This window comes from Sus scrofa, chromosome 8 (assembly GCF_054392235.1).
Source record: "Sus scrofa isolate SSC_HxYL_T2T_F1_AM1 chromosome 8, Sscrofa_HxYL_maternal_Yorkshire_Landrace_v2.0, whole genome shotgun sequence".
Lineage (NCBI taxonomy): Eukaryota > Metazoa > Chordata > Mammalia > Artiodactyla > Suidae > Sus > Sus scrofa.
The window spans coordinates 88,418,100-88,443,209 of NC_139390.1; the positions used below are offsets into that span (position 1 = coordinate 88,418,100).

The 25,110-nt window shown below is 38.6% G+C and overlaps 1 protein-coding gene and 1 long non-coding RNA gene across 6 annotated transcripts in view; one reads left to right on the forward strand and one right to left on the reverse strand.

Moving 5' to 3' along the window:
* Positions 1-24,875, forward strand: part of TTC29 (tetratricopeptide repeat domain 29) — a 236,707-nt gene extending 211,832 nt beyond the window's left edge. For 3 of the 5 annotated variants that reach the window (XM_021101529.2, XM_084972743.1, XM_021101528.2), the window contains 2 exons: positions 22,604-22,673; positions 23,262-24,875. In XM_021101529.2, coding sequence (XP_020957188.1) covers positions 22,604-22,673; positions 23,262-23,265 — 74 coding nt within the window. In that variant the 3' untranslated portion in view covers positions 23,266-24,875. Of the gene's footprint in view, positions 1-8,588; positions 10,258-10,280; positions 12,007-22,603; positions 22,674-23,261 lie in introns of those variants that run through there. The other 2 variants (XM_084972742.1, XM_021101530.2) reach the window with 2 other exon arrangements.
* On the reverse strand, positions 7,302-10,734 carry LOC146400925 (uncharacterized). The gene is made up of 3 exons (XR_014812845.1): positions 10,598-10,734; positions 10,335-10,470; positions 7,302-7,490 (listed from the first exon to the last, which is right to left on the reverse strand). It is a non-coding gene; the product is annotated as an uncharacterized LOC146400925 (long non-coding RNA).
* Positions 24,876-25,110: the final 235 nt, after the last annotated feature.

A 25,110-nucleotide genomic window follows, 5' to 3' on the forward strand; every position in this document is an offset into this window, starting at 1 on the left:
ATTTTCTTCTAGGAGAAATGAAGTGATTCTAAGTCTTACATTTAAATCTTTAATCCATTTTGAATTTATTTTTGCACATGGTGTGAGAGACTAGTCTACTTTGATTCTTTTGCATGTTCAGATTTCCCAATACCATTTATTGAATAGGCTGTATATTCTTGCCTCCTTTGACCATATAAGCATGTGTTTATTTCTGGGCTGTCTACTCTGTTCCATTGATCTATATGTCTGTTTTTATGCCAGTGCCATACTGTTTTGATTACTATAGCTTTGTGGTGTAGTTTTAAACCAGGGAGAATGATACTTCCAACTGTGTTCCTCTTCCCCAAGATTTTTTGGCTATTTGGGGCATTTTGTATTTTCATATGTATTTTAAAATTATTTGTTCTGGTTTGTGAAATATGCCATTATACTTTTATAGAGTTTGCACTGAATCTGTAGAATGCCTTTGGTTGTATGGTCATTCTAACGATATTAATTCTTCTAATCCGTGAGCATAGTATACCTTTCTATGTGTTTAGTCACCTTCAATTTTTTTTTTCATTCATGTTTCATAGTTTTCCAAGTATAGGTCTTTCACCTCCTTGATTAGATTTATTCTTTTTGATGCAACTGTAAGTGGAATTGCGTTCTTAATTTTCTCTTTCTGACACTTCATTGTTAGATATAGAAATGCAAAATAATTTTGCATATTAATTTGCATCCTACAATTTTATTGAATTCAGGCTGCCTGCACCAGTGTCCTCAAGGTAGAATGAACCCCCCAAAATGGCTGCTGCCAGTGTCCTTGTCCCCAAAGGAAGTCCCAGTTTCCTCCTGTCTCTCTAATAGGCTCTCCAAGAACAGCAAGTGGGTCTGACCCAGGATCCTTTCAAATTACTGCCTCTGCAATTGGTCTCAGAACATGTGAGATTTTGCATGAGCCCTTTAAGAGTAGCATCTCTGTTTCCTATAGCCCTCTGGTCTCCTGTACACAAGCCTTGCTGGCCTTTAAAGCAAGATGTTCTGGGAGGCTTGTCTTCTGATACAGGACTGCCAGGCTGGGAAGCCCAAAATGGGGCTGGGAGCCCTTGCCCCTTGGGGAGAACCTCTGCATAAAAAAAAAAAAAAAAAAAAAAAAAAACCTCACTATTGTAGTAAAAAGACTCCAGCAGTCTCTCAGAAGTAAATGTCTAGGTACACTGAAAAGCTGTTATCTTGTGTTCATGTGCTTGACTTGTTCAAATATTATCTGAAAATCATCCATGTAATAGCTCTATTTCCTCAAGCTCTTATTTGAGTCCTGAGAAAGCCACTCACGAAGACATTCTTAGTAGGCATTTGCCACTCTTTAGACGAAAACCAGTTGATTTTAAACAATAGGTTATCCATTATTATAGCTAGATAACATAATAACAGAAAATAGGGTAAGTAAATGGATTCTATTTAAATAATAGTTTTAATAATATTTTAAAATATGCATCTTAAAATCCATTAAGTGTTAATCTCTTATTTTTTGAAGGAAAGCATATTTGAAATTTGGTCTATGACTGTCATTATTTCATGCAAGTTCATGAAATTTTGTAATTGTGATATATATCATAGATGTACAGAAGTGTATAAAACACATATATTTCATCCAAATGTTCATGTATTAATCAGAACATGATGCTAAATTCAATAGTATACCAAATCCACAATAAGTTAGAATGTTCAATATTTATTCAATTGTTAGAATAAATCATTATCATTTTATAGACTTATTCATTCACATTCAAAAATTATTGATTGAATAAATGCTCTAAGAGTTCTAAAGATCTCTCTAAGCTAGGATTCTTCAAGAAGTTTTCATTTTATTTATTTTTTTAAATTTTTTTATTACTCAAATGAATTTGTCACATCTGTTGTTGTATAATCATCATAACAATCTGATTTCACAGGATTTCCATCCCATAACCCAAGCACATCCCCCTACCTCCCAAACCGTCTCCTCCGGAGACCATAAGGCTTTCAATGTCTGTGAGTCAACATCTGTTCTGCAAAGAAGTTCAGTCTGTCCTTTTTTCAGATTCCACATGTCAGTGAAAGCATTTGATGTTGGTGTCTCATTGTATGGCTGACTTCACTTAGCATGATAATTCCTAGGTCCATCCATGTTGCTAAAAATGCCGGTATTTCATTCCTTTTAATGGCTGGGTAATACTCCATTGTGTATATGTACCACCTCTTCTTGATCCACTCCTCTGTCAATGGACATTTAGGTTGTTTCCATGTCTTGGCTATTGCAAAGAGTGCTGCAGTGAACATCGGAGTACATGTGTCTTTGTGAGTCGTGGTTTTCTCTGGATAGATGCCCAGAAGTGGGATTGCTGGATCAAATGGTAGTTCTATGTTTGGTCTTCTGAGGAATCTCCATACTGCTTTCCACAGTGGTTGCACCAATTTACAATCCTGCCCACAGTGTACTAGGGTTCCTTTTTCTCCACACGCTCTCCAGCACTTATTGTTTGTAGACTTTTGGATGATGGCCATTCTGGCTGGTGTGAGGTGGTACCTCAGAGTGGTTTTGATTTGTATTTCTCTAATAATGAGTGCTGTAGGAAGTTTTCATTTTAATAGAGGATACAAGATAGGTACGCATGATTTGTTCAAAAAACTATGAGAGATAACTCTTTCTTTATGAATGAATTCATGAAAGAGTTTAACTTGAAAGATGAGCAGGATTCTTTGGCCAATAGGGATGGGGGAACAGAAGAAAAAGTCTAGGAGTTCCCCCTGTGGCAAGGTTAAGGATCTGGCATTGCCTCTGTGGCTCCATGGGTTCAATCCTCCCCCCGTCGCAGTGGGTTAAGGATCCAGCTTTGCCACAGCTGTGGCATACATTGCAGCTCGGGCTTAGATTCAATCCCTGGCCCAGAAACTTTCATATGCTGTGGGTAGCCAAAAAAAGAAGTCTAAGTAAATAATGGAATAGCATGAATGTAAGACAGAAATGAAAAGATAGAAATTGTATGCAAAATGACAAGGAACCCAGTTTACCTCAGTGTACTGTATCTATGGGGAAATGGGAGAAATAAAGGGAAGCTGGATAGAGATGGAAAGCGATGAAAATTTTGGCTTGTGTATTCATCATTGGGAAGCTTCTCAAAGTTTTTATGCAAGAGTCAGATGAGCAGAGCATCCCCATAGGAAGATTAATCTGGGAGTAGAATGTAAGTTGGATTTTGGAGACAAGAAAGAAGCCAGAGAAACCAGTTAGAAGACTACTATAATAAATCAGGTAATAGAGGCTAAATTAAGCTGGAACCCTTGAAAGTGAAAGAAAACAGCTAATAAAAATCTTCATGTTGGAGTTCCCATAGTGGTACAGCTGGTTAAGGACCTAATGTGATATCCATGAAGATGCGGGTTCAATGGCCAGCCTCACTCAGTGGGTTAAGGATCCAGTGTTGCTGCAAGCTGTGGTATAGGTCTAGGTCACAGATGCAGCTTGGATCCGGTGTTGCTGTAGCTGTGGTGTAGGCCGGTAGCTGCAGCTCCAATTTGTCCCCTAGCCTGGGAACTTCCATATGCCTCAGGTGTGGCCATTAAAAAAAAAAAAAAAAAAAAACCAACTTCATGTTAAGTATTTTAAGTATGTTAAGTATTTTAACTTATACTTATCTTCTTGAAATATGAATCATAATTTGTAATGATGCTAATAATTACAGTTTCAGGCACCAAGTTACCTGCTAAGGCTACAAAGATAAAATGTGGATCCTCTTTCCAAATATTCAGTGCAATCGATCAAGTAATAGCAACATTTCGATCCAATAAAAAGCATTCACAATTGAATTCTACCCAACTTTTAAGGACTATATAACTCCTGTGCTTTTAAACTTTCCAAGGTTACAAAAAAAAGAGAAGCATCCAATTATTTTTTATGAAATCTGTATAAGATTTAATACAAAACTTTACAAAACACTAAAAAAGAAAAATAATTTAGACCAATTTCACTTTTGAACAATACTATAAAATTTTGAATAAACAGAATCAAGTGGACTATTAGAAGAATAACACACTGTGACCAATTGAGGTTTCTAACCGGAGTGTGAAGACAGCCCAGTATTTAGGAGATCTGTTAATGTGACTGGCTGCAACTGGGATAGTACTGCCCTTCCTCAATCTCCTCTGTCAGGGTCAAAGTGGATCCCAGAGCTCCTCTTACTCATCTAGAGATCCAGGTGGTCTGGATAATGTCTCTTCACTCCTGCCTCCACATCAGAATTGGCAGGAGCAGAGAGGGCAGACAGTCTCTGTAAGCATCAGCCAAACTCCTACCCTTACCCTGGCTGGGATTACGTCTACCCCTACTGTCTGCCTGAGGCATCAGGAGTAATGTCATTATCGCTGTTCAGAGCAGTGATGACAAAAAATCCTCATCTCCCAAGACTCTCCTACTATAAGGTCTACTACTCTTTTTTTTTTTTTTTTTTTTTTTAGGGACTCACCTGTGGCATATGGAGGTTGCCAGGCCAGGGGTAGAATTGGAGCCATAGCTGCTGGCCTACGCCACAGCCACACCAACGCAGGATCTGAGCCATGTCTGTGACCTACACCACAGCTCACGGCACCACCGGATCCTTAACCCACTGAGTGAAGCAAGGGATTGAACCCGCAACCTCATGGCTACTAGTTGGATTCCTTTCCACTGCACCACAACAGGAATTCCCCATTTTTCTTCCCAATCCCATCTTCTAATTCTGTTCAACCACTGAAATCCTTTCAGTGGGTCCTCAAGAAATTCATGGTCAGACAAGCAATACCCTCCACCTCCACTCCCTAAGTCCCCTTTGCTGCCTCTGCTAATTGAAGCCTAGCTCCCCCCGCAGGACACTGCTGTCTCTGCAGTGCTTTCCAGTGATGGCCGCTTCCTCTCCCCTGTCCTTGAGGCCTTTGGGCCTAAAGATATGACCAGTAATTTGATCTTGCTACCACTTTTTACAGGCTAAAACCCTACCTTAAGTCTCAAGTAATGAGACTATATTCTTCTACCTCTCTGGATTGCAATCTTCTATCCCCATGTCTCTCCCTTTCATCCTTTGAAGCTTTTAGCTCCTGGTTCATCATCACTACACATAATGATCCTTCCAGTAAATTCTTCTCTCACTTTCTTGACCTCCTCTACTTCAGTGACCTTGTCTTCCATCTTATCTCACCTCCTCATTCCTGCAGTTAAACCTAGAGTTTTTCAATAGTGAAAATTGCACTGCCTTCCTAAGTGCAGTTTCAAAAATCCCACTATCTTTGGTCCCTCCACTTTGCTTCATATAATAGATGGGTTCCTATCAGGATCTCTTATCAGTTGGTCCTGCCACCTTTGCATTTTCCCTCAGTTCCTTCATGTCCCCACTTCTACCTCCTATCTCCAAGTTCCCAGCTTGTGTTTATCTTTGGGATTTGAACATGAGAAACAAAATTCTAGGAACTCTTAGGAATTCCCCCAAATCATAAGTTATGCTTAAAAACTACTTCCACAGGCTTCATACTCTTGAGTTACTGTCAATACATTCAAAAGTCTACTACAATCTAGGGGTTCCTCGGTGGCTCAGGAGGTTAAGGATCTGGCATTGTCACTGCTGTGGCTCCGGTTTGATCCCTGGCCCAGGAACTTCCACATGCCACCAAAAAATAAATAAATAAATAAAACAAAATAAAAATAAAATTTTTTAAAAATCTATAATCTAAAAAATATAAATATATAAAGAAATATGACATTGAGTAAAATTTACAAAGAGTTGTTGCCTATAGTGAATATTCAAACAGTAGAAAATGCCAGCAGACATTATTGTGGTGAATATTCAAATAATATAACACTCTAGTCTCCTAGCATGTAAAAACACTATTCAGAATCACATACCAAGAACTTAACAGATTTTTCTTGTTTCTCCTTCCAAAACTTATTTTTGAGAACACCGTTCCTAGATCTTATAAGGTATACCATTCACGTAAGCCGAATAGCATCTCTGTTGTTCACAAAAACAAGCAAAGCAGACAGTGCCACAAACACATACGTATAACACGGCAACGGCTAAAAACAAGCCTGACTATAACATGACTATTTCTCTCTTACACGCTCTCATTAAGTTTCCAGCAGTGTCAACCTTAACTTTGATCCCGAGTGTAAGCATTTCCTACTCTTCCTTTCAACTTGATGCTAGTGGATTTCTTCCCCCCAAACTAACATCTTTATGCTGTTAAGCTTTAATTCTCACAGGGGAATGATAGATAACACCTTTACCTGTTTCCCCAATTATCAACGTATCTTTTTTTCCCTGAGATTCAGGATTTAGCAAAACATACACATTTCCTGGAAAATTCCAGGGAGGAATTGCCACGTGGAAACTACTCTTGTCTTTAAGCAGAAGACACCACCTCTGTGGTCCATCCCTTGCCCCTTTCTCTTCTTCACACTTGCCAGGTTAAACCATCACGTTACCTAAATTTAACTCTCTGACCACTTCCTGTTTATATTCTTACAACAGCCACACTGATTGGTCTCATTTTAAATTCATGATCAACAACCTCAAGTGGGCCCTTAATGCTAACCCCAATCACTGTATTTCCCCAGTGGGTTCTCTCTCCCCTTCTCCTAGACAACTGCTTCACATTTTCTCATCTTCCTGAACCTCCAACACTTTCTCCCCCATCCTCATTCTCAATTGATGACCCTATTTCTTATTTCATTTTTTAAACAATCCAAAGAGAACATCAATAAAATACCATCACATCTACCCGCTCACCTGTATCTCGGCTCAATATACACTGTCTCCTTTTACTGAGGATTGACTGTCACACTCCTAGCCTAGGCCAGCCTGTCCACCTGTGTACCGTCCCTCATCCATTCTCATTTTCTCAAAGCCATTACCTCCAACAGTTCTCCCCCCTCTCTCCATCTGCATCAAATGGCCTGTATATCATTCTTACCAGTAAGAAGAACATGCTGTAATTTCTCTCATCTTAAAAAAAAAAAAAAAAAAAAAAAAAAAGTCTTTTGATCTCACAATCGTCACTAGGTTCTGTCCCATTTCTCTGCTCTAGTTGTTCATTACGGCATGCTTTAAAGAACCATCTATGTTAACTGTTTCTAATTACTCTCCTCCCATTCTCTCCTGAACCCCCTCACAGCAGCCCCACCTCCTACCAAGATTACTCTTCTCAAGCCCATCAATGACTTTCATATCACAGAATCCAATAGTCATTTCTCAGCTCTGCCCCCCTCAAGTTATTTGACCTATCAGCAACAATGAACAGAGTTGATGACTCCCTCTTCCAAGGCTTACCTTCAACTGGCTCTTCCTTCTTCCCTGGGCACTCCTTCTCAATCTCCTTTGCTGGTTCCACTTAATCTTTCCCATCTGTCGACACTAGACTGGCCCATGGCTCCAGCTTTAATTTCTCCTCTTTTCTGTTTCCACTCATTCTCTTACTCATCTCATCCAATGTCATGGCCTTAAATATTCTCTACAAAGCTGAATCGATGAAAATTAATAAATTTTGTGTAGCTAAAACCCTCTTTAATTAAAACAGGAAGGAAAAGAATCTGAAAAAGACTGGATATGTGTACATGTATAACTGAATCACTTTGTTGTACAGCAGAAATTACCACCAATATTGTAAATCAGCTATACTTCAATAAAACTTTTTTAAAAGATGGAAAGGGAAAACTAAGTAGTTCTGTAAACTTAACTGTCTTAAACTATTTTCAGCAATTGTGCATGAAGATCCCATTTCTTCTGAAGCACTTTAGATATTGTGGCTAAAAGTTTAGACTTTTTCTGCTTTTCTCGCAAGATGAGCAAGTAATATAGTGAAAAAGAAAACTACTTTTCAAAAATTGAGTATTTCTTAGGTATTCGTTAAAGAGTTGTCCATAGATCTTGCTGGAGAATTTTTTTTTTAATTAGCTGGCTTTTCAAACCAGTTTCAAACTAGTTTTGTTTTTATAGATCTTTATATATATGTTTTTGCCTTTATATATATTTTGTGCTTGCACTTCAAATTTTAAGAGCAGAAATAAGTCATTTATTTTGTCCTTCAACAGATGTTTATTGGTCATCACTATATGCCAAGCAATACTTTATGATCTCACGCTTTTTTAAAGTAAATCATAAGCTGCAAACTCTTTCACTCAGAAAGCATTAAGTATGTACTGTCTCTAAGACATCATGCCAGGTACAAGCACAAATATATTACTTTTTAAAAGAGAAGATTCTACACGACGTATAGCAAGGGGGACTCTACTCAATATTCTGTGATACCCTATATGGGAAAAGAATCTGAAAAAAAAATGGGTATGTGTATATAACTGAATCACTTTGCTGTACAGCAGAAATTGTCATAACGTTGTAAATCAACTATACTTCAAGAAAACTTTTTAAAAATGCCAGAAAAAGTCTATAATCCAAAGATGATAAATAAATGGTGATGATATGCTTAAATTCAAACGACAAAAAGCTTTTCAAAAATGACTTCTACTTATCTATAAGTCAAAATACACGTGCAGGAGTGTGACACGCACATGTTAGGGGACATGCTCTAACAGGGGTTCTCTGCTCTTCACATTTTAGACCCACCAATCAAGCTATTGAGGAATCTGAGTCCTGATATGGAAAATCCAACAGACTTTTACTCTTCCTGAGACAAGCATTTAAATGCATTTCCATGTCTTCTGTTAATGTGTTCGTGTTGGTTTTGAAACCCCGCGCTCCCTCCTAGATAATCCTCTTAAATTGCTTTACCAAATTGTACGTAAAACTCTCATTTTTTTGTCTGAAGAGCAGGCACTAGCACAGAGAATCAGGCTGTGATTATGGATAGAGTCCTCCACTGAAGCCCTCTTCCCAGCCATGTCCTCCTGAATCCACCTCATTTGAATGCTGCTACCAGTGGTACCCAGGACCTAGGCCACAGTTGTGTGTTTTTCCCTCAGAAGATACTCAGTGAATACCTGCTGAATGAATGACAGCTGAATAGGGCTTACCAGTAAACAGAGTATGTTCAGCATAAACTATACCCACTATTGGAAAAGCAGTTTAGCTGGTATCATTTAGAGAGAAAAGTCGCATGACTCTCTATCTCATTCATGATTATACAAGTGGAATTTTAAATCTGTTTAGGGAGTTCCCATCATGGCTCAGCAGTAACAACCTAACTAGTAACCATGAAGAGGCGGGTTCAATCCCTGGCCTCACTCAGTAAGTTAAGGATGCGTCATTGCTGTGGCTGTGGTGTAGGCTGGCAGCTGCAGCTCTGATTCAACCCCTAGCCTGGGAACTTCCATATGCTTCACATGTGGCACCAAAAAAAAAAAAAAAAGAAAGAAAGAAAGAAATAAAATATGTTTAATCAAAAGAGTTGACCAAGCAGTTGGTTTGCTACTTGGGTTCTACAAAACACATGTGGTAATGGCCCAAGGCTGGCCTGAGTATTTCAGAAGTCTTTGTATATAATTTTTATTTCTCATTATCCTCACCTTCTCTGCAAAGAATGGCTGATAACCTTTCCTTATGATGTCTGAGTTTTTAAAAGTGTTGATTTCTCTATTTTTTATGACCAGCCTTACACTTGTTAAATGTAAGTTTTGCTTTATGTAACAACAACAACAAAAAAATTGCGATATGATGCCCTGTGAATTAACAAGAATGGCTGGACAAAAGACAAGAAATCTTTTAAAAACAAATATTCACATTAAATACCTTGGATAAGTAGGCCTTTGGGGGATTTTTCTTTAATGCAACAAAAGTGCATCCTGTTTTCAGAAACAGTTTCTCTCAGATCCTGAGCTTGTCCAAGGCTGTATTACGTAAGTAAAGGCTTTGCTTGTACATTAGTATTTTACATCTGAGAGTCTTACTAAATCCTTTTTTGATCAATCTGATATTGAACAGATCTATATTGATTTCTTCTACACTTGTTTATGGTATTTGTTTTGATACGTCTAGGATTAAAAGCCAAATTAACAAGTGTAATCAATTTTCTCAGTGATAAAGAAAAGTCCTCTAGTACCTTTCGACACATTCATCCAGGGATAAAAAAAACTTAAGGGAAGATGTTGTAATAAATGGATTGATTTATTCAATCACAGGGCATAAAAACATTAGCTCTGGGAAAGGATTTTCCTCTAAGAGCTTTAGCTACCGAGTTTCTCTGGTGTTGCACCAAGTGATTTGCATTTTTAGAGAAATTTCATGTCTGCAGCGAGTTCCAGTGAAAACATGAATAAATTGCTTTTCTTTCCCTCTTTTTCTGACTTTATGAAGCTGAATGCATTAGGGGCTGAGTCAAAGTAGAATGAAATAAAGGCAACCACGCACCCGATGGAAAGCCTGGATTACGCTCCTCTCCAGCCCAAGCCCGGCTGTCTTGGACTTCCTGTCAGATTGGAGATCTTCAGGGAGATCCCCAGGGCCCGTGGCAATTTTTTTTTCACTGCTACATTAGAAACGACCTCTAGAAGACAAGAAAATAGACAAACAATAATTAAGAACTAAATAGGCTTTCCACAGCAGTGCTCCACAAAGTCAAATAAATCCTCCTCCCCAAGCCTAACACACATAACAGATTTCCTGTTACTCACCTTCCTTCTTCTGAATTCATGGGCGTGAGAGTGAGTCTAGACTTCGGAGCACAGGCTTTGGATCCAAACTGATCTGAGTTTGCATCTCCACTGAGCCAGTTCTCACCTGTGTGATGTGGAACAAGTTCATCCCTTCAGCCTTTGTGGGTTTTTTATCTGCACATCAGGGATAAGAATGCCTAGAGCTTAGGGTGGTTGAGCAGTTTGAAAAAAAAAAAAAGTCCTCCCATCCAAGTACTAACCAGGCCCCACCCTGCTTAACTTCTGAGATCAGACAGATTGGGTGTAATGATGAAATAATACCATTTTCAGCAACATGAATGGACCTAGAGATTATCATATTCAATAAAGAAGGTCAGACAGAGAAAGACAAATATATAATAATATCACTTACATGCGGAATCTGGAAGAAAAAAAAAGAATTATTTACAAAACAGAAATAGACCCACAGTTGTAGAAAGCCAGTTTACGGTTGCCAAAGGGGGGAGGGAAAGGAGTAGATTAGGAGGATGAGATTAACATATACATGTTACTATATATAAAAAAAGATAAACAACAAGGACCTACTGTATGTCACAGAGAACTATACTTAATATTTTATAATAACCTATTAGGAAAAAGAAGCTGGAAAAAAATGTGTATGTATATAAATGGATCACATTGCTGTTTACCTGAAACTGACACAACACTGGGAATCAATTATACTTCAGTATAAAAAATGATAGTAATTAGAACATAAAAATTAATAAAAATTAATAAATTTCTGAAGTCCTTATTATATGCCCTAGTACAAAATCTCCTCTCAGTAGAGGAGGGGAGATTTTTTTCAGGAAAGAGGGTAATCTGATTTTGGTTATTGCGGCTTGACTAGGAAAAAATGCAGAATTTATAATGTGGCATTAATAGGAGAAATTTTTTTTCAACTGTATGAAGACATCAACACTATATTTATCTTAGAAAAGTTTTCAATGTCTGAACAGACTGATAAATGTGAACCAGATACTCTTATTAAAAGTTATAAGGTGGTCTCTTCAATACTTCATCCAAGTCTAGCTCCAGTCTATTTAAGATAATGATGCTTAAGAGGGAAAAAGAGCCTCCAGTTTTGAGTTTGAATATACTTCTGATCCTTGCATAAATTTTAATAGGCTTCAAATATTAACAAAAGCCCTTGAAAAGGGAATTGCTATACACCAGAACCTGTAATATGAAAGGCCACATGTCAGCTTTTGACACTTGAATCTATCCCAAACTTGAAAGATGTGTCCTGCCTTAAAAGTGTTATATCTTGACTATTGTACTCATTGGATCTAGAATAACCACATCATGATTTCTGCTTCAGAACACAGGGTAGAACAGATTACTTTTTTTGTTTGTAAGCAAAAAATAAAAAAATATTACCAAGAAAATTCGCTTTTTTTTTTTTTTTTTTTTTTTTTGGTAAAGTGAGATTAACCCTGTTACCTCAGGCTTTGATTCATTGAATTTTTATAGACTATAAAATGGGAAGTGCCATGAATGACACAGCAATATTAAAAAAAAAAAAAAGGAAAAGAAGAAAAAGACAAGGGGAAAAGAAAAAGGAAAGACCAAATCATATATGAGCATCAAGTATGTTGACACTTAAACCATGCTTCACATAACAAAACTGGTGTTATTTGCACTTTGTGATTATTTTATGCAATTTCACACACACACACCCAATATCCATTCTCCCACTTTGTCTGCTCTCAGTCCCAGGAGACTGACTTCAGACTACATCTCACAGGTTCACTTGCCTTCTGTCTTCCTGGCTTGGATGTATGCAAAGGGAGTCACCAGCAGGAGGTCAGAGGTTAGGAGGTAGAGGGGTCGGGAGTTACTTCTTTGCCCCTGATTTCTACTCAGTTCAGACACTCTGCAACTGTGGCTTCTAGATTCAATTAAGTGAGCCCTTTTCTAAATTTCCGCCTCTCACCCAGGGTCCAGTACCGCCATCCTCTTCCCCTTTGCCCTCAGCCTGGGGAAGAATGGCATAGCATCCTTCCACTGCATGTCACTGGGTATTCAGGATTGCTTGTCATTCTATAGCCCTGCCCTCATCTCTCAACAGTCCTTTCATTGAAGTCTTTTCAAAAATCCCAGTTGAATGTGCCATCTGTTTTCTCGATACCCACCCCTTCTCTATTGTGAGTATCAAGTGGCATGGCTAAAGGCAACCAAGTACAAGAAATATTAGGAAACATCTCTGTGCTGAAGAGTTCAGATGACTAGAGAACAGGGCTAATGAGGCCATCATGTGTGTCTGGCAGTGGTCCAGCCTCACAGGCTGTGTCCCTGACCAGCCATTTTACACACCATCAGTTACAAGGAGGACCATGCCAAGAAGGACACATGAGTGCCAATCCATCACCACTTCTGGGAACTTCATTCAAAGATGAGCTGTTGAATTGAGGTAGCTTCAAAATCATCTTTGTCCCCAAAGGATAGCTTTTATAATGTTTATAATGTGATTCTAGTGAAAATTTTATAGTTATTTTAAATAATATAACCATACCTGTCAATATCTTTGTCAAAGATATACTTTCATTTGTTACTGACTCTGTAGCTAATTCATAAAGACAGGTTAAAAGTCAAGCTTATCAAAATATGCCTTATATACTGGCAGCTGGACTCAGGGTTTATAAGAATATATATTCAGGTGTTCTCTTGTGGCATAGTAAGTTAAGGATCCAGTGATGTCACTGCTACAGCTTGGGTAGCTGCTGTGGTGTGTGTTCAACCCCTGACCTAGGAACTTCCACATGTTTCAGGCATGGCCAAAAAAAAAAAGAACATATATTCAACTTAACTGTCTTTAAAAATTTTCAACTGCTGTGATTAAGTGAATGAAACTATATAGCTCCTATCTAAATAATAAGCCTTTTTTTTTTTTTTTTTTTTTTGTCTTTTTAGGCTACACCTATGGCATATGGGGTCAAATTGGAGCTGCAGCTGCTGGCCACAGCCATAGCAGCAAGGGATCCGAGCCATGTCTGTTAACTACACTGATGCTCATGGCAACACTGGATCCTTAACCTTCTGAGCGAGGCCAGGGATTGAACCCACAGCCTCATGAATACTTAGGTTTGTTACTACTGAGCCACAACAGGAACTCCAAATTTTAATTTATTAAAGTGATCATCTGATTGCAACTGTGAATGATAAATTTTTAGTTTATGTACTCTATTCTCCTCAGTACAGTGACCCTCTAAAACCACATTGTAATAGGGCCATCGTAGCTGTACGACTGTATTAATATTGATACCGGGCTTATTCCCATAATGTTAATTTTATATGATTTGAATACATGGGGAGGAGGGAGAGACTTCTGTTCTTCTGTCAGAAATCAATTTCCAAGACACTCTACTATCAGCATGAAAAAGAACTATTTCTACTAAAATTGAATCTATGATTTTAAGTAAAATGTGCTGAAATACTAACACAAGAATGTAAGCTCCTCATTAATGGCATAATGCTAAGATTCCCCCTATAAGATATGAACAGTTTTTGTACGTAGTATTTATTCACAATCATTTTCATATAACACAATCTGAATTTTAGTTTGTACCAAAACCTTTTGAGACATTTTGATAAGGTCAACAGAAAGCACAGTCTTTTAACATTAGGTGATCAACTTTTTGACAATAGCGGGACCAGCAGAGCTAATGGAGTAAAATAGCCTGCAGGGTCCAGCTAAATATAACATACGAATGTAATCAACCGCTATGATGACTATTCAGAAGTAATCCCTTTAGCTTTGAACTGCAACACATATTTCAATGAGGCAAAAACCTTATGAAGAAATTCTCTGCAGACCACACTGATACAATGCAGCCTTCAGAGCCTGCTCTATGTGTTTGCAGCTTGTGGTGAGTTTTAAATTTAAGGTAATGACTGCTGTATATTCATGTGAGCATACAACGGTACTTTTGATTTGTTGTGGAAAGGTTGAATCCATTACTAGGGGTCTAGTCTATAAACTCTGACACAACCTTTATGTATGAGTTATTATTTACCCTTTTCTAGCAAGGCCACTAAAAATGTTTTGCCTGACAAAATTACAAAAATTCATCCACCTTTTCAGTCACAAAACTACCAGGCAGCATCTCTTCCATTTCAATGTATACTCCCCTACAGATAACATATTTTAAGATCTCATTTATATATAATATTGTATCACGTGAAAATTATATGCCATTATTTTCAAGTAAAGGAACGGGATTGTGGGTTTATTGCCTTTCAGCATTATTGACTTATTCTGTTGCTCTTTAGTACAAAGTGGGCTAAAAGGTAGTGAAATGAGATCCTTTGTTGCCAGTTGAGAGAATCTACCCTTTGAGAGTCTTTACTATTAGCAACAGAGAAGTGCCTGCTTCTACTAAAATGTAGGCATTACAAAATAAGCAAATATCACCCTCTCAGCTTTGGTTGATTCTGGTCTCCCTCGCTGGAGTGATGTGAGTCCTAATCATCCAGCCTCCTTGAAGACCTGCCAATCAAACATCTCAAGTCAGACCCTAAGTCAGACCCACAGGAGGAAACCTAGGAATCAAAATGAGTGCTTTTGCAAGATGGGGAACAAGAGTCAACCATCCCACAATGATCACCTTGTTGCAAAGGAACAGAAGTCTCGGAACACCTGAATGATGACTTCAGATGTCCCCCGATGTAAATTAAACCTCTTTGCTGATGTTTCCTAACACAGCAGGTGTGAATGTCTTTTATTTAAACTGGCACCTGTGGCCTGAGTTGAGTAAAAGAATAGCTGCAGATATAGCTATGCTTCTCAGAGAATCTACTTGGAAAATACTCCACAGTAAAAACTACTTTGGCTACATGGAATGGATAGTCAGTAGGGACCTGCTATATAGCTCAGGGAAATCTACTCAGTGTTCTGTGATAACCTGTATGGGGATGGGGATGTGGATGGCTGAATCACACTGCTGTACTGCAGAAATTAACACAGCATTGTAAATCAATGTTTAATTGATTTAATGTTTAATGTTATTCTTCAATAAAATTAAATTTTTAAAAAATCACCTTGGCTCAGCATCTGGAGAATGAATGCTAAACAATTATTTGAGACCAACCAGGCCTGATTTCAAACATGGAAAATCTAGGAACAATTTATCCAGTTTAAGAAATATTGCTACATTCTGCCAAACCAAATAGAATGCTGCGTTTAAGACTTTAGACAGTATAAAAGAGGCATTAGGATATCAGAACGGTTCTATATATTGTGATGCAATGAAAATATTAAACTGAGAAGCCCAAGGTAATCTTTACCTCAAAGAGTGAAAGAATATATTAGTTAAAGACTAACCTTAAAAATGGGGGAAAAAAAGTAAGGCTAAGCTTCTATCACAGATCCCAAAAGTACAGTCACTTAAGAGTGCATAAATTTGTTTTTTCCTTTATCCTAAAGTGAGCCGCCTACATTTACAAAGTAGTCCCACAGGCACTCAAGCAGCCATGACCTTCCATCTTATTGCTGCACCATTCCCTAGGGCAGGGTTTCTCAATATTGCACTATTAAAATTTTGAGCTTGGAGTTCCCGAGATTACTCAGTGGTTAACGAACCCAACTAACATTCATGAGGACTAGGGTTCAATCCCTGGCCTTGCTCAGTGAGTTAAGGATCCAGTGTTTCCATGAGCTGTGTAGTTTGTCAGAGATGCAGCTCGGATCCCGGGTTGCTGTGGTGTAGGCCGGTGGCTATAGCTCCGATTCAGCCCCTAGCCTGGGAACCTCCATATGCCATGGTTGCGGCCCTAAAAAGACAAAAAGGAAAAAAAAAAAAAAGAATTTTGAGCTTGATGATTTTTGTGTTGGGGAGAAGGGTAGGGAATGGCTGTCCTGGCATAGTGGGTGTTATGCAGCATCCTTGGCCTCTGTCCCCTAGATAACCATAGCTCTTCCACCTATCAGTTTTGAAAACAAAGATATCTCCAAATATTTCCAAGTGTTCCCTATGGAACAAAATCATCCCAGTTGAGAACCACTGGTTTGAATGTTGTTATTTCTGCATGGTAGAAACTAAGTCATAGTTTTCCATGTTCAAGATTAAAGAAGATGGAAAGTTTAAGGAGAAATGAATGCCCAATGCCCAACTATCAGACCGAGAAGCATTCTGGCTACATTCATTGGTGAGAACTTATTCATGTAACTTCAGCCAAAATGTAGATACTAATGGGGAAGGGTTACTAGATCACAAACAAACAGAAAACTGGTAAGTGAAAGGCAGGATTGCTGGAGCCATGTCTCGTGAAGGCAAGAAAGGATAAGACCTAATGAAGAAGTAGAGGGATTGGCCTTAGATGGGAGCACAGGGGACATGAAGCATATAGAACAGAAATTAAATGAATGAGTAACTGTTGTGGAAGCTTTTCCCTACTATGTTTTCTTTCCTTTATGAAACTGGAAAACAGGAGTTCCCATCGTGGTGCAGTGGTTAATGATTCCGACTAGGAACCATGAGGTTGCAGGTATGATCCCTGGCCTTCTCCGTGGATTAAGAATCTGGCATTACCGTGAGCTGTGGTGTAGGTCAAAGATGCAGCTTGGATCTGGCGTTGCTGTGGCTGTGGCGTAGGCAGGTGGCTACAGCTCCGGTTGGACCCCTAGCCTGGGAACCTCCGTATGCTGTGGGTGCAGCCTTTAAAAGCAAAAATTAAAATTAAAATTAAAAAATTAAAAATAAATAAAGTGAGGCCCAATTGTGTGTTTTTCCAGTCTTCTGAGCCTTACACTGCAGGAGAGGGATAGGCAAAGAGTTGGATTTAACTAGGATTACAGTTTTGTCTAATGAGTATGATAAAATGAGAAAAATGTAAGAAAGTCAGCCAACATGCAAGAGGGTGAATGACCATGGAATTTAAATCATATAAAAAAGGGAAAGAAGAAATCAAAATAGGGAGAAATGAGGAAAAGATGGTAGGCTCTATGGGAATGGATGAGTGTATGTGTACAACTGTACAGCAGAAATTAACTGTACAGCAGAAATTAACACAACATTGAAAAACCACTAAAAAAAAAAAAAAAAGATGGTAGGATTGGAAGTCCCAGAGGGTTTGAAGAATTGCTTGGTGGGGTGGGAGGGTAGGAGAGGAAGTGATCTAGCAAGAATAAAAACTGGCAGTCAACTAGTTGAATGCAGGAAACTGAGCTTAAGGGGGCTTGCAGTTACTAGTACGACAAAGTTTAAGAATGAGTATGGGGAAGTTCTCCTATGGAGCAGTGGGTTAAGGATCTGGCATTGTCACTGCAGTGGCTTGGGTCACTGCTGTGGCACATGTTCCACCCCTGGCCTGGAAACTTCCACACGCCATAGGCTCAGCCAAAAACAAAAAAACAATAAGAAAAAAGAATGAGCATGGGAATTAATGGCTACAGTAAGGTAAAGGAAAGTATCTAAAAGAACAGAACTTAAGGAATTGAGATCAAGTGGTAGGCAAGTGACAATGAGCCAATGATAAAATCAGCTGAGACTGATCCCAGTGGTAAATTGATCACAAGATCACATTAGTTGATTGTATAAACTGATGATATGAGTTTTAGGAAGGGAAGAAGGGAGGGCGAATGCCCTGAAAGAGAGCAGTAGACAGGAGAACATCTATCCATCTCTAAGTCCAAAGGTAAGAGGACTGAGCACAAGGAAAACACAAAGGGTTTCTGGGCTTGCAGTGTCCTCAGAGGACAGCCAAGATGAGGTCAGAGCAAAAAGATAAAGGGAGGGAGTTCCCGACGTGGCTCAGCAGAAATGAATCTGTCTAGTATCTATGAGGATGCAGGTTCCATCCCTGGCCTCACTCAGTGGGTTAGGATCTGGCGTTGCCTTGAGCTGTGGTGTTAGGTTGTAAATGTGGCTTGGATGCTGCACTGCTGTGCCTGTGGTGTAGGCCAAGAGCTGCAGCTCCAATTCAACCCCTATCCTGGTAAATTCCATGCCACACCAGTGGCCCTAAAAAAGCAAAAAAAAAAAAAAAAAAAATGGTAAAGGGAATTTCAGAAAATAAAATGAAAATGAATGCAGTGTAAATGTTTCAGAAGTTGGGGAAGTGGGAGTTGGGGACTTGGGGACAAAATAGAAGATGTGCAGAATCTTATGAAAAGTGGAATACAAGGTCCAAGGAGACAGGATTAAGATGGAGGAATACAAAGACTGGAGCTCAACTTCTCTCCTAAAAACAACAAAATTCACAACTAAAGACTGAGCAATCTCCACCCAAATGGACCAGAAACCTTCAAAAAGATATCCTACTCCAGAAGAAAAAGAGGAGGCCACATCAAAAGGTATGAGGGGTGATTTCCCAATATAAACAACCCCATACCTCCCAGGTGGGAAGCCCCACAGACGGAAAACTAACTGGTTCACAGAGACTCACCTACAGGAGTGAGAGTTCTGAGCCCCACATCAAACCCTCATGTGCTGGGATCTGGCACTGGGAGAAAGAGCCCCTGGAGCATCTGGCATTGAAGGCCAGTGGGGCTCGTGTACAGAGCTCCACGGGACTGGGGGAAATGGAGACCCCATTCTTAAGAGGTGCACACAGACTTGCACATGCACTAGGTCCCAGAGCAAAGCAAGGTCTCCACAGGAATCTGGGTCAAACCTGACTGCAGTTCTTGGAGGATCTCCTGGGAAAACAGGAGTGAATGTGGCTTGTTCTGAGGGAAGGACATTGAAGGCAAAGCTCTTGGGAATATTCAGCAGCTACCTTTCTCTGGAGGTGGCCATTTTGGGAAAATATGGCCCCACCTGTCAGTCAGCTGCTGAGAAGCCCCAGGGCAAACACCAATCCAGGTGGGATCACATCACAGCCCTGCCCTGCCCCTCAGTAAACAGGCTACCTAAAGACCCCTCAGGCACACAGCTGCCTCGAATCCCATCCAGAGACTAAGCCCCACCCACCAGAGGGATTAGAATCAGCTCCACCTACCAGTGGGCAGGCATCAGCCCCTCCCATCAGGAAGCCTAGAGCAAGCCTCCTACCAGTTTCAGCCACAAGGGGGGCAGACACCAGAAGTAAGAGAGGCTACAACTCTATTATCTGTAAGAAGGTCCCCACACCAAAAACCTATAAAAATGAAAAGACAGAGAACTATAACTCAGATGAGGGAGAAAAGAAAAACCCCAGAAAAACAGCTAAGCAATGAGGAGATTGTCAGCCTCCAGGAAAAAGACTGTAGACTGTTGATGCTGAAGATGATGCAAGACATTGGAAATAAACTGGAGGCAAAGATGGATAACTTACAGGAAACACCGACCAAAGAGATACAAGATATAAAACATAAACAAGAAGAGATGCAAAATACAGTAACTGAAATAAAAAAACTCACTAGAAGCAGCTAACAGCAGAATACAGGAGGCAGAAGAACAAATAAGCGAGGTGGAGGACAGATTAGTGGAAATTATGGAGGCAGAACAGAAAAGAGAAAAAAGATTGAAAACAATTGAAGAGAGGCTCAGGGAACTCTGGGACAACATTAAACGCACCAACATCCGTATTACAGGGGTGTCAGAAGGGGAAGAGAGAGAGAAGGGGACAGAAAAAATATTCCAAGAGATAATAGTCGAAAACTTCCCTCACATGGGAAAGGAACCACTCACTCAAATCCAGGAAGCACAATGAGTACCATATAAAATAAACCCAAGGAGGAGGAATACACCGAGACACATATTAATCAAACTGACCAAAATTAAAGACAAAGAGAAAATCTTGAAAGCAGCTAGGGAAAAGAATCAAGTAACATGCAAGGGAACCCCGATAAGGTTATTGGCAGATTTTTCAGCAGAAACTCTGCAGGCCAGAAGGGAGTGGCATGACATACGTAACATGATGAAAGGAAAAAACCTCCAACCAAGATGACTTTACCCAGCAAGGCTCTCATTCAGATTTGAAGGAGAAATCAAAACCTTCACAGATAAGCAAAAGTTGAGAGAATTCAGCAACAATAAGCCAGCCTTACAACAAATGCTAAAGGAACTTCTCTAGGCAGAAAAGACAAGACAGCAACAGGAAACAAAATTCCACAAATGACAAGGCTCACCAGTAAAGGTATATATACAGTAAAGATACAAAATCATCCATGCACAATTATACCACCAAAATCAGAAATCATGAGAAGAGGTGGGTACAAATGCAGGACCCTGGAGATGAACTTACAATTAAGAGAACAACAACTTAAAACAATCTCATATACATATAGACTCTTATATCAAAACTTCAAAATAACTGCAAACCAAAAATCTACAATTGATACACAAACAAGGAATCTCTGAAGAAGAAATATATCTCAGAGTAAATAAGTGCATAATCCACCATGTAGGGGGTCATTTGACATCATTCTTGTAATGCTGAAGTCTTCTTAGAACTGATTCTGATTTCCTCTCCATCAAAGAATTTATGATAACTATAATTAAATAACGCAGCTGCACAATTAAATAATACAGTTCTACAATTATATTATTAATAACCATTTCTCTCCATGGTACAATGTAAGGTCTATAATGTCTTATTTATCACATCACCTAGAATGGTGTAATGTCTATATTGAAGAATCAATAAGATGTAACAAATTGTGAGGACATATTTATATAGTTACAGTTTTTTAACCAATTTATGCATTTTATATTTTACTTATTTTCAGAGGGTGTATTATTTTTGTTATTCTTGCCAGTTATTCTTTTTATTATGCTATATAAAATATTTAATGGTACATAAGGCTTTCTTCTTTATAAATTCTAGTTGTGTAATATACAAAATTTTAATATAATGCTAATTTTTAAAGAAAAACTGAAATGTAATAGATAATACTAAATAGTAAAGATGAAAGCCATACAAAATGGGATAAAGTATAGAATAAATTTCCTATTTGTCTCGGCATATTTTCCATTCCACTTCTCCAGAGGGAGTCATTCTGTTTCTTAAGATCCATGATATAATAATCTGTGTGAAAATAATTGTGCTTAAATGTATGTATTTTTATTCTGTAAAAAATATAAAATTTCAAAAAAAATAAAATAAAGTTGTAAAAACAAAACAAAATAAAAAGTGGAATGCAGGAAATGAAAGGGACCTGGAAACTGAAGCCTGTCTTAAGCAAGAATAAAGAGAATCTTGTTAGATAAGTCCCAGAGCATTCAAGTCAAAAGGAGAAAGGCAGATGAAAGTTAAGCAACAAATTACCATGTCTTTCTACATATACACTTCCCATCTCTTATTTGATTATTTGGACACTTTATATTGCATTTCACATTAATTGTCCTTCTGAGTTTTGCCTAAACTGGTCAGCTTATCCCCAAACAGTGGCTGTCCCAGTTGCCATTTCATATATCACAAGAACTCTATGAATTAGGAATTTGAACATGGCCTGACTAGGCATCAATTGAGGTTACCCATTGATGATACTCAACTTAGAGATGGCTTGGTTTGAAGGACCCAAGACAGCTTCATTCACACACTGGAACTTTGGCAGGATGGCTTGAAGGCTGGGTTCAGCTGGGACTGTCAACTGGAGCCTCTATACACAGCCTCTCCAAGGTGGCAGTCTCGGGGTGATAGGATTTCTTATATGGCAACTGTCTTCCTCCAAAGCAAGCATCTTAAGAGAATTATGTAGAGGTTGCATAGCCTTTTCTGATTTAGCTTCAGAAGTCATGCAATCACTTCCTCCATGTTCTGTTGATTATATAAGAGCTCTAAGTCTAACTCAATTTCAAGTTGGGAAAATTGGGTACCACCTCTTGAAGGAACAGTGCCAAGGTCATACTGCTGAGGAACATGTAGAGTGGGAGAGATCCTGTGGCCGTCTTTGACCAATACTATCTGCTCTGGTGACACAAGTGATACACATACATTTATCACACAGATGATAAGGGAAGATCTCCCTGAAAAGTCATGGCCAGGCTCAAATTCAAAAGATCTGTAAACTGTTCTTGTGATAAACCATTCAATATACACATCTTTTTTTTTTTTCTTTAGGAGGGTCAAGAAGATCCACAATGGAAGGTTTATATCAAACCTCAGAGTATTTGGAAGAAGAACACAGTGGGTATGATAAATGGAGTTAAAGTTTTTATTAAGTATCCACATTATTCAAGATACTAAGTAGAATGTAATTCTCCAAACACACACACACAAAAGTACCTGCACCTAACACTTGATAAGCTAATGCTAGAAGTCCAATGCGCTATCCACTGTGCCACAGATCCAGTTGATAAGCTGATACTAAAAAATTGTTTTTAAAAAAACATAGATGTACATTTAAATAACATATAAGGTTGAGTGCTTTTAATCTTTTAAGCAACGTCTGAAAATTACAGAAAATAAAGTACAGTCGACCTCTTGAAACAACCCAGAAGCTAGGGGTGCTGACCCGCCACACAGTTGAAAATATGCATATAACTCGTAGTCAGCCCTCCATATACATGTTTTATCTGTATCTTCCGTCTTGCATTCACAGATTAAACCTAGCCACAGGTTGTGTAATACTGTAGTATTTACTATTGAAAAGTCCACACATGCATGGACTCCCACAGTTCAAATCCATGTTGTTCAAGGACAACTATAATATCTTAAAAGCAAGTGGTTTTTTTACTTAAAATTTAAGTGTATAATTTATTTTATTTCTTATTTCCAGATAACCGCCCAAAAAAACAGCTTTGACTCAACAACAAAGCAAGAAGAAATACATCATATCACTTTAGCCTTTGAGACCTGTAATAGGAATGTGTTACAAATAATACAGATAGAGTTATAATAAAACTATGACTGTTTTTACTGGAGTTTGTATTATAAGTAACTACTACAAATTTAGTCTAAAATATCTAAATCCATGCAAATAAAATATATCCCAAATGCTTAGAAAAAGCAATAATTATCCATACACTAAACTATAAAATTTTCCTCTTATCCACTATTCTACCAAAAAATAGTGCTATTATAGGATCAAAATGTGGTTGTGTCTAATGAGAAAATCATTTTAAGCTTAAGGACGTCTATGCTGAATAAAGGTAGGAGAAGATTTACTACAATTCCAGGGATTCTTTTTAACATGGATAAAAGGATTGTAAGCAATAAAGACTATCATATTGCTAAGCATTGTTCACAACAGTTTGCTTTACCTACATAAAGGAAAACTGTGTTTCCTCTACTCACACCATTTCTAACACCAGATGTGTGAGTTTTTCCACTGGAAGCAGGTCTCCAATTCTCAGCAGACACTGACTGGGTGTCATAATTTAAGGTAATTCTGACACTAACTGCCAGGAGTTAGCACAGACTGCACAGATTAAGGGGTCAGTTCCACAAGGCTGTCCCCACCTCATGTGCCAATGGCAAATCCTAGCTTGTCACTTGTACTTTGGGCTGAGTTGGCCACAAACCAAGGATCCCCACAAACCTCTTCTCTGCTTCAGTAACTTGCTCTAACAGCTCAGAGAACTCAGGGAAACAGGTAACTTAGATTTCCTATTTTATTCCAGAGAACAAAATAGAAGATATAGGTGAGCAAACAGAAGTATAAGGCAAGGCATAGGGGAAGGGACACCAAGCTTCCATGCCATCCTGGGGTGCAGCCCCCTCTGACCACCTCAATTCATTCACTAACACAGATGCTTTTCAGTTAGGGTTTTTATGGAGGCTTTAGTACCCAGGCATGATTGGTTAAATCATTGATGCTTGGTGATTAACTCAACTCCAGCTTCTCCCTCCTCAGAGGTCAAGATGTAGTTCAGCACTCTAATGACATGATTGGCTCCCCTGGCAACCAGCCCCCCATTGTATGGACATTCCAAAAAGTCACTTTATTAACATAAATTCCAGTATGGTTGTAAGTATCTTGTTATTAACAACAAAAGATTCTCCTTTCATCTGTATTCATCTCTCTAGAACTCTTTAATTTTCCAGAGACTCTATGTATATAGGAGCTATATACTCTATGTATATCAGGAGCTCTGTACCAGAACCAAAGATGAAGACCTCATATATATTTCTTATTATATTACAACATTACACTGTGTAAAAGTATATTTTATGATACTTCTAGCTGATGGTATATAATGTGTCCCTACCAATTTTAATAGACTATGAAAATCCTTCGGTCGTAGGCCCCTTCCTTAATGTGCCCTACCAATTGAGAAGACATTGCTGAAATAAGTATATGTGTAATTTCTAGAGATTTGCAGGTCCAGGGAAATCCATAAATGAAGTACTTTAGCAAAAATAAAGACTTACTCCTGCTTAACTTTGTCAATAGACACTTTAACTTTGGTTCCTGTGAATTGCTCTTGACTGAAGTTTGCATACTGACCCTAGAATACTGCATGTGGAGTCACGCTGCCTCCACAGAACAGCGAAGCATCCACAGTCTGTCCAAGGAGGTAATAAAGCACAAATACCAAAAACCACAGATGAGGTAAATGGACAAATAAAAGTTATCCTTTGTTGTTTATTGAATCAACAGAACCAATTTCCATAGCATCACTGAT